The sequence below is a fragment of the Hibiscus syriacus genome, unplaced genomic scaffold, assembly GCF_006381635.1.
Source record: "Hibiscus syriacus cultivar Baekdansim isolate YM2019G1 unplaced genomic scaffold, ASM638163v2 tig00007895_pilon, whole genome shotgun sequence".
Classification (NCBI taxonomy): domain Eukaryota; kingdom Viridiplantae; phylum Streptophyta; class Magnoliopsida; order Malvales; family Malvaceae; genus Hibiscus; species Hibiscus syriacus.
The window spans coordinates 451,525-461,771 of record NW_024062147.1 but is presented as its reverse complement, the minus strand read 5'-3'; the positions used below and the strand labels follow the sequence as shown (position 1 = coordinate 461,771).

Below are 10,247 nucleotides of genomic sequence, written 5' to 3'. Positions count from 1 at the left end.
CGACAATAATAGTATAATTGACTTTTATATCTTTAGGAATAATTACGATAATACTCTTTTCTTTATATTTTTCAAATTAGATTCGTATTTTATCTAATAAAAATGAGTTTTTATATAAATATATTCATGTCTAGTTGGCTCATAGTATAAATTTTTATCTTAAAAATCACGTCAAATTTTTAATTTGATGAAGTCTTTCTTAACTCGGATCAAATCAGATTTAAATGGACTAAAACCTAATTAAATCCGACCTAAATAACATCGTGAAGAGAGAGAGAGGTTTGAAGTTTCAAGCACAAGCATGCATGGGGATGGCCATTTACTTAACAAATGCATGTAAAAAATAGTGCAAAGGGGAGAGCAAACAGCATCGGAACCCAAGGCTGGCAAGCAGCAAAGAAAAAGAGGTTTTATTTTTGTTTGAAGGACGAGGGATTTCCATATCTGATCACTTCACTTTTATCCATTTATAGGATGCATCGATGACAAAATAGTAGAAGCATAAGAAATCAGATTAGACAATACGTAAAAAAACCAACAACAAGGACTTGTTTCTGGTCTGGTCTCTTATCACTTCATTCATTAGTTGGAAAAGGGACCTTTGAATAAATCAATGCCAAGTGGAAAGCCAAAAGGACCTCTAATGTCCTTCCTTCCTTGCCCTTCACAACAAAACGTGACACTGAATAGATAGATGGAACCATCAGAGTTACTGCCACTGTCACACTAAAGACAACAACATACACCAAAATATATCAATTACAGGGTAAACTAAACCCAAGGTGACTTAATTATGTTTAATATTAAATGATAACATTGGAATACTTAAAATGATAAAAAAATTAAGTATCTAAATAAAAAATAAAATATAATTTCGACACTTATTTTTATATTAAGTCTAAAAGTTATAAACATATCATCTAATTGAAATATTATTATAAACATACTATTTTGTCTTTAAATTTCAAACGGGCATCTAATGTTGTATGGTATAATAATAGTTTTAATATTTTAAACTTAGGCAATCTATTAATTTTATATTAATTTAAAATAATTCAATAAATTTAATCATTCATATTTAAAAATCCAATCAATTTAATGTTTTTAACGATACTATGAAAACAAACGAGCTCATCCGATTGGTAAAACTATTGGGATATTATGTGATTTTCCATAGATACTCTAACATTCATACTATCTCAACAAATAATTTCTTATGCACCCCATATGAGATTCTTTTACGGATCAGTATCTATGTAAAGTTGTTCATCGGATCAAAATAATAATTAAATAATTATATTTGTTATAAACTAACAACAAATTGTTGTTAAACTGTTATTATGTCACAAAATTAATAGAAACAACATAACATTTTTAGGAAAAGATGAAACTTTTCAATATAAATGATTAAATATATTAATATTTTTTAATTATGATTAAATCGATAAATTATATAAATTTTAAAGACAAGTTACTATTATTTCAAATTATGTTATTATTCATATATAATATTTAACTGTAAGTGATTTATTTATAACAATATTTTATCATAATTATGTATTTATAACTGTAAAATTTGACTTACTTATAATTAAGTCACCTTAATAGTTTATCCTACATTGTAATTAAAACTTCTATGATATAAAAACACCTGCTGTCTCTCCAACCAAATGAATACACTTCAAAAGCGTTTATTTCTTCTTATTCGTTGTCTTCTAGCTTTCTCCATCAAGTCCTAACCTTTTTTTCTTCTTCTGAAAACCACTAACCAACCAGCAAAAAGATTGCTTGAAAGCGCTTTCTATGTTTCTCATGGACGCCTTTAACACATCTACGCCTTTACCTTTCTCCTACACTTTCACCATCACGAGCAGTAGTTCGACTACCAGCAGCACTCACACGAATCCTTGGATGGACGTTCGGATATGGAGTAAGTTACCAGAAAGGCTGCTCGATCGAGTCATTGCGTTTCTTCCACCTCCAGCCTTTTTCCGAGCTCGTTCCATTTGTAAGAGATGGTACGGCCTCCTTTATTGCAGCAGCTTCCTTGAACTGTACATGCAGATATCGCCACGCCACTATTGGTTTCTGTTCTTAAAGCATAAGCCATTGAAGAGCTACATCTACAGAACCAACAATACCACCAGTGGGGACGACAACAGAACTAACTGTGAAGGGTATCTCTTTGATCCCTATGATATTTCATGGTACCGCCTTTCTTTCAACTCGGTTCCTTCTGGATTCTATCCGGCTTCTTCCTCCTGTGGGTTGGTTTGCTGGGTTTCTGACGAAGCCGGCACAAAAAATATCATGATATTCAACCCTTTACTCGGTTCTTTAAGCCAGTTGCCGCCCACGCTAAGGCCCCGTCTCTTCCCTTCAATTGGTTTAACAGTCAGTCCCACATCGATCGACGTTACAGTCGCCGGAGATGACATGATTTCTCCATACGCAGTCAAGAATCTATCCACTGAAACCTTTCACATCGATGAGGGTGGGTTTTACTCCATATGGGGCGACACTTCTTCACTGCCACGCCTATGTAGCCTTGAATCAGGTCGAATGGTTCACGTCGAGGGTAAGTTCTACTGCATGAATTATAGCCCCTTCAGCGTCCTAGCTTACGACATAGCAGCAAACAAGTGGTCCAAGATTCAAGCTCCCATGCGAAGGTTCCTCCGGTCACCGGGCCTGGTTGAGAGTCGAGGAAAGCTGGTCCTTGTCGCCGCCGTGGAGAAAAGCAAGCTTAATGTGCCCAAAAGTTTAAGACTTTGGGGCTTGCAAGATTGTGGGACGACATGGGTGGAAATCGAGAGAATGCCAATGCAACTTTACATGCAATTTGCTCAACTTGAAGGTGGTAATGGTTTTGATTCTGTCGGACATGGAGAATTCATAATGATAATGATTCGTGGAACCGATAAGGGGCTACTGTTTGATATCTGTAGGAAGAGGTGGCAGTGGATTCCGGCATGCCCTTACCTTGGCTGTGATAATAATGATGGTGAAGATGTTGAATTGCGTGGTTTGGCTTATGAGCCTAGGCTTGCTACACCGGTTATTAGTCTACTTAGTTGATTGACACTGGTTTTAAAGCTAGTTGGCCTTTTAATTAGCAGCTGTTGTACTGTTTAGTATTGAACATGCCATGATGTATGAAGCTTTTGTTCTTGCTTTTCCCTTCACTGTGGCCAATAGTGTATCACATTCTAACGAATATATTCTCCCTAAATTATTAATTAGTCCAACGGAAGATCATCTCTCTGATTCTCTCTCGTTTTGTCTGTCCTTTCTATTCACAAGCCTTCTCTTCCTGCTTTCTGGTCATCCAAAGGTATATTCATTCATACACACACATGCGAATCTTAAAAATATGAAATAATTAAATTTATAAATATTATTTAACAATTAAAATGTTATTTATTTTTTAAATTGAATCAAATTTATAAAATTTGAATAAAAATAAATATATTTATTAAAATCTTAGATAATTATATTTAGTAAATTATATATTCTATTTATTTGAGTTTATGAAATTTGAATCAATTTTTTATTAAATAAAATTTTAGACCATAAATCGTTTGTATTTATTCTTTCAAAATGTAAATTCTATTCTTTTCTTTTAAGTTTTAAAATATTAAATCAAACGCTAAAAATTAACCGTCAGAATTGAAATGAAAATTCTGAAGATAATATGTTAAATCAAGCGCTGTTGGAAATTTAACGGTACAAACTGAAATGAAAAATGACTCTTAAATATGATGACTAAACAAAAGTTGGATGACTATTTGAATACTTTACCCTTTAATACCATTAGTTACTGTAACACGAGACAACAATTTTGTCTCCACAAAATCTTGGCAAATACCGAGGGAGAATGAGGAGGAACTAAAATAGACATGGAAAAGGTATGAAAAATAAGGAATTATCTTTATTTAGAACAACAAAATAACAAAAAACTAGTTGGAATTGAATTAAATAAATTATCCCTCACCTTATAGCTTTCATGCAATCAGACATGAATACAACACTTTGGGTTACACAATTTTAGCACATTGTAGGACAAAAAAATTGGGATCTTTTGATAATTTACGTTAAGGCCCCCAATTGTACCTAAGACCCTAGGGAAAAGATGGCACAATTGCATTGCCTACCCTTGGTATATACACATCAGATGGTATTGCAGATGTGTGCGGTCCGGGACATTCTTTGATATTTTCGCAGAGTTTATGTTTTAACTCTAACCTGAAGAATGAGATGCACATCCCTTTTGAAGATAGACCTTAGCTCCTCATTAGCTTCAATCCCAATTCTCCTGTGTTTTACATCAAATAATAGTTGTATAGTGAGATTGCATTCAGATTTCAGAGCGACGCTGTTGCCTGCGATCAAAATACCAGTGGAACGTTGAGAAGAAATTAACTGGATACATAACTAGCTTACCCTATTTTTGAGCCATTCTTCCCCACGAGAATCTTTCGCTGGCTTATTTTACCGGTAATGAAGTGCTGCTCAATCCTTAGAGACCCATCTCGTAACTCCTTCCAGTCTACCAAACGGTGTTCAATACCGTATGGGATTTCCTGGAGCAAGAAAAGTTTTAGCCCTTGTGATCTGAAAACATTACAGAACTCTCCAGCCACCCCTCGAAGGAAAAGGAAAAAGGAGGGGAAAAAACCTAGCGCGAGAGAGTACGAATCAAAAGTCAAGTCATAGACGAACATGCAAGTTTTACCTGATGCACATGATCTAGTAACCTTTCCCGGACAACTTCCAATGAAATATTCTTCATGACTTCTTCACTCATTGCAAACGGATCTTCATCCCAAGGCCTTTTAACTGCCTAAGGGAAAAAATGCCAGTGATCCTGAATAATTTGTGTTACTTTATAGAAGAAAAGAGGACATGCAATGGTAAGAAGAAAACTTAGGCAAGCTCCACCATTCCACAGAAGAAAACTTAGGCAATTCTAAGAAGGTATTATTGTCAAAGAAGTTACTAATGGAATATGTAATGCTTTACCATTCAGACTCGAGGTAAAAAATGAATCCAAAAGTAGGAAAATGCAGAAATGGAGCAATGACAGATCCCAGTACCTAATGACCACCGGCTATGTTATTCTTTATCCATTCATCCAGTTAAGCAAATCAATGTGAAATAAAAATGCATATAAATCCTTTTCAAAACAATAGGTTGAATAAGGAAAAATCATAACAGAGGATGAAGATATAGACTTTTGACAAACAAAGTTGGTAACAGAAACATAACACCACACCTTCAGAAGAGCCCAGAGGCAACATATCATTTGAATATCTTTACCATCATGCTAAAATGATCTTGGGAGAAGACATATTTACGAACAACTTAGTTAACTAGAAAGATATTACGCAATGCCATGTCAAAAGGCAATACAGAATCCAGATACTTTGCATAAGTAGAATAAATCGTATGTATCAAGTACATAACAGAATATAATTACTTTCCATAGAAGTGAAAAAAGAAACCTGTTCCATGAGATATTGAGAAAGATCTTCTACCCCAGAGCCCTTCAATCCTGAGATCATGAAAACCCTGGAGAATAAATAAAATAAAGTTATCAGAAGCTAACTTAAGCACGCTTGGTTTTTATATCCTGAAAGGAGCTACTACTCCTTTCAGCATGAAAAGCTACCTTTCATAGCCAGGAAGATTTTTGAACTGCTCAGCAACCTTCAACAAATCCTTCTTTTTTTCTACCAAATCTACCTTATTCATGCATAAAATCCGTGTTTGTTTAGGACTTGCTTCAGCTCCCATACGTTTGATTAATTTTATCACCCTTGAATCAGGTCTGTATGGATGAATTGTTATATACATGATCAGCAATCAAGATGAAGGAAACAACCTCAGCATTAGACAAGAAATTTAAAAAGGTATTAGATAACATAAAAATCTTTAGACAACATAATGACCATGTTATACCATCAAACAAACATCCACACACCTGAAATGCCCAAATTTTTATGATATAAGGTATACATGAAGAGATCAGTATATTAAATTTGACAAGATAGAAAAATTGGGGAGATATTATACATTTTGTAAGTAAGAGGGTGGAGTCCATATGAAGTATATTACTGAAGAGGATATGTGTTCGTTTAGCTAAAATGACAGCAGTAAAAAAATTCATTACTAAATTTTTTTAAATGGAAAACCAAGCATTACAGAAGGAACATACTAAAAGCCATTTCAATCTCATGCTAAAAAAATAATAAATTATGATATTATCAGGAGGACAATCTTTCTTATTTATATACTTCTAAGGTGAAGGCCCAAGAAAAAAACTTATTTGCAGCTCACAGAAGTACAAGATGAAGACTGCCTGCATTATTAGTGGATGCATACAACACCCAAAGCAAAAAAATACAGCATTAATCATGTTCATGGCATACCAAACTACTTGACCAAGAAATAGTACGCAACCATTCATCATTCATTCTAAGTCACAAAGTTCCAGCCAGAACATCAAATGTATCATCCTTGAAGACCTTGATCCTTTTAGGAGTAGGTTAGATCAACCTGCTATTACTATTTTGTTAACAAGATAGCAAAAAAGGCTTCTCCCATGAACAGAGTTCAGTAAAATCACACAAAGATAAGAACCTGTAGTAGTCTACAGATAACAGATGGCTGATGATAGATCTCAGTTGAAGTCCCCCCCCCCTTAACCGAAGGAAAATTAAATCTACAATGATGACAAAATGGTAACAGAAAAGCTATGAACTACACTGGATTTTAAAACACACACCGAAGACTAAGAGTTAATAGAATCGGCAACCACTCCAGATGAAGAAGCATAGTAAGCAGGGGGAATAATTGGAAGAAGGGAAGCTGAGAAAAATTGGGATCAAGTTAAATAAACAAAAATATATGTTGGGCAGTAAAAGAAATAATCAATGATAAACCAATTCAGAAGCACATCAAAAATAAGTTGTCCAACAGAAAAATTAATATAAAAGTAAATACAGATGAAAATATCAGCTGTGTATCGGACCACTAACCTTGTAAGATGCCTATTGACGTCAAAAATAACTATGAGTACATCATAGAGATTAATTGAATTCCAGGCACTCTCGACACGAAACTTCATATCTTTGTGAAGATGTCCACTGCTATTTAACATCAGTCCAGGGGTATCAAAAAAACACTGCATAATGCATGCTTGAAATTAGTAGAATGATATTCCTAAAGAGCATTACAACAATAAAGTAAGGGTAAAAAATGCGTTCCCCACACATGAACTCCCAGGAGCCCAGAAAAGTAAAAAGGGAATTCTCACAATCCAAGTTCTGAAATTTAATTCCAAACTTGGTATCAATAAGTCTCAATAACAAGTTATGAAACCTGTAAAATTCTTAAAAGTAAAACAAATTGTACAAATATTATTCTGTCCTATAGTAAAACAGAGTGTATTGTATGTCACAAATGAGTAAACAGAGAGGTGAAAAACACTTGTAAGGGAAACTAAATTAGTAAAGATTAGAACTTTATCAACCCAAAAAGTAGCCAAAGCATATTAATAGAAATAAATGAAAAAGAAACATACAATTTGGGTATCCCCTTTGGTCATGACCCCTAACACTTCATGAGTAGTTGTATTCGTTTTCCGTGACACAGCAGCAACCTTAGTCCCAACCTTTTGGAAAACACATCAGACATTTAATTAGTTCCGATACGAATTAATGAACTAATCTCCAAATAGAAAGGGCTAATGAACAAACCATAAAATTAGTAAGGGCCGACTTCCCGGCATTAGGGGCGCCAATAATCCCAACGGAGAGAGACTTCTGGTCCTCTTCCTTGACCTCTAGGTCTTGTTCGGCGTCCTCGTCCGGCCCCTCCAAGGCTGCCTCGAGCAAAGCCTTGGCAAGAACCCTTCTTCTTCTCTCCTCTTCCTCGTCCTCTACTTTAAAGTAGCGGTCTTGGATGTCGTTTTTGAATAATCCACGCTCTATTCGTTTTCTATGTTGGACATCCCATGTCGGTTGTTCGCGAGTAGGTTTTGGTGTATCAGGGATAGAGAATTGGGCACTGTCGAAGACAGAATCGGGGCTGTTGTTGAGGTAAGAGTGGTGGGAGTCGTCGGAATCATCTTGGCGTTGCTGGGATTGGGCTGAAAGCAAACGAACAAATAAAAGATGATGATGCTTCTGCTGCTGCTGGCAGTGGAAACTATGGACTCGGGAAGTGTGAAGAGAAGTAAGATACGTGAGAGCTCTCAAAGCCCTTTTTGTTGTATTCATCGGTTCCTATTTACTTGGCTGTGCTTATTTTTTGTTGTTCTTCTGTAGATACGAGTCCTGTTGGGTGTTTGCGGTGGTGATGATTGCAGAATGCATAAGATGAGAAGCACTTGGGGGTTTTTGGAATCGAGCGTTTCATCACTTAGGGGTTGTAGTTTTATGGCTTCAACGAATCATTAATACAAAAAAAAAATGCTCCTCAGGAGCCCAATAGCCCAGGAGGAGAGGCGGCTTTCACCCAAATATAACCCAAAAACACATCGGTTCCCAATTTAGATCTGAAAGGCAAGAATGCTTACTAAAATTTATGGTTGTTTAAATTCAGAGCCCGCAATCATGTTTTTAAAATCGGACCGGTAAGCGAACCGGTCGTGTTATCGATTTATTGGTTCAACTGATTGAACCGATTAGATTGGTTGGAAGAACTGATCGACGTCATAATTAATTAATTATTTAAAAAAATTAATAAAAATACCAAAAACATTTTTTATAAAAAATAATTTTTTATATCACAAATCATATTCAAATAAATTCATAATATATATAAGTTAAAAACCATAAAATTAAGTGAAACAAAATGATTTAAATCAACTACAACATAATATTTAAGGTAAAACATATTAAATAATAAATATAACTATATAATTATAATCAAAAAATAAATTTAGGGCTAAAAATCATAACAAACGATGTCGTTTGGTTTAAAAAAAATCTCGCAGGGCTAAGAAACATAGAAGAGGATTACAAAAGTTTAAAGAGTAAAAATATATAAAAACAAAACAATCTCACATGGCTAAGAAATATAGAAGAGCATCCCAACTGACTTCTATAAATAATAAAGGTAATTTGACATTCAAAATCATAGAACATTTTGGTGAGCACAGAGCGAACTATTATTTCGCTTCAATCGAGCTCGAATTTCAGGCTTCAATCGAGGTTCTAATTTTTTTTTAGTTCGAGCCTTTTTGAGTTCAAGTTTCAATATTATATTTCGAGTTCGAGTTGAACTTGATAACTTTTAGCTCGTGAGTTTTTGAGTCGAGTTGAGCTTACTTTTAAAGTTTTCGAGTTCGAGTCGAGCTCAGCAATACTCAAGTTCGATTCAGCTCGTTTAACAAACGACGTCGTTTGATTTAATTTTTTTTTAGAAAAAAAAACAGAATACCGATTTTCAATCGGTTCATGGTCCGGTTCGGTTCAAACGGTTCACAGCCGGTTCAACGATTTCTTTCGGTTCACTAGTAGCGGTTTAGCCGGTGTAGAATGAACCCGGCCAAACAGCGGTTCCCAGTTGAACCGGCCGATCCGGTCCGATTTTCAAAACACTGCTCGCAATCGAGTTATTTTAAACTTAAATTGTATTTGATTTAAGTTTTTTTAGAGCAGATCTAAATAGATTTAATTTATATCCTTAATAAATTTAATCAAATCGGATATTAGGTTAAGTTAACATTGGATTAATTAATTTTCGGGTAAGTCAATATCAAATCGGTCTACTTTTTATATTCAAATAAATATCAAATTGATTAGTTTTTATTTTGCTCAACTTTTAAATTTTCAAGTTAATTCGCGTTGAGTTTGATATGACTCCAATTAAATTAAAAATGATGGTTAATTAGTAATATAATATTATTGAATCATTAAATTGTTATCAAATATGACGATTAATTATTAATATAATACAAAAGGAAAATAAAATGTATATTATTTTATTATTTATCATATAATTATAAAATAGATAAAAATAAAAATAAACTATTAGTTCATTTCAACTTAATTGTCATATTAAATTCGAAATAATGTTAAATTTGAATTGAATTTAAAAAAATTAAATTCAAGTCCACTCAACTTGTTTTCAGTTGAGTATGGATCCATGTTGGTCCAACTTAAACTTAGATTAATTTTAATTCAGTTCAATTTATTTTGAGTTTAATCTATATAAAATCTCAAATCGAATAAATTAAT

General features: G+C 34.0%; 2 protein-coding genes across 2 annotated transcripts; one reads left to right on the top strand and one right to left on the bottom strand.

Annotated features, from left to right (window-relative positions):
• Positions 1 to 1,812: 1,812 nt before the first annotated feature.
• LOC120201707 (protein UNUSUAL FLORAL ORGANS-like) lies at positions 1,813 to 3,078 on the top strand. The gene has a single exon (XM_039202270.1). It carries the CDS (start codon positions 1,813 to 1,815, stop codon positions 3,076 to 3,078), a length of 1,266 nt encoding a protein of 421 aa, XP_039058201.1.
• A 927-nt stretch (positions 3,079 to 4,005) lies between these two features.
• On the bottom strand, positions 4,006 to 8,412 carry LOC120201705 (GTP-binding protein ERG-like). Its single transcript, XM_039202269.1, has 8 exons — positions 7,761 to 8,412; positions 7,586 to 7,675; positions 7,041 to 7,186; positions 5,672 to 5,830; positions 5,505 to 5,571; positions 4,736 to 4,843; positions 4,444 to 4,583; positions 4,006 to 4,315 (listed from the first exon to the last, which is right to left on the bottom strand). Exons 1-8 carry the CDS (start codon positions 8,280 to 8,282, stop codon positions 4,228 to 4,230), a joined length of 1,320 nt encoding a protein of 439 aa, XP_039058200.1. The 5' UTR covers positions 8,283 to 8,412; the 3' UTR covers positions 4,006 to 4,227.
• Positions 8,413 to 10,247: the final 1,835 nt, after the last annotated feature.

Bases quoted from the DNA above. Each gene is read 5' to 3' on its own strand.
- LOC120201707 (XM_039202270.1), top strand. From the start codon at position 1,813: ATGGACGCCTTTAACACATCTACGCCTTTACCTTTCTCCTACACTTTC.
- LOC120201705 (XM_039202269.1), bottom strand. From the start codon at position 8,282: ATGAATACAACAAAAAGGGCTTTGAGAGCTCTCACGTATCTTACTTCT. The intron at 5,572-5,671 runs GTAGCTTTTCAT...TTTATTCTCCAG, and splicing joins AATCTTCCTGGCTATGAAAG to GGTTTTCATGATCTCAGGAT. The intron at 4,584-4,735 runs GTAAAACTTGCA...TTCTTGCTCCAG, and splicing joins TACTAGATCATGTGCATCAG to GAAATCCCATACGGTATTGA.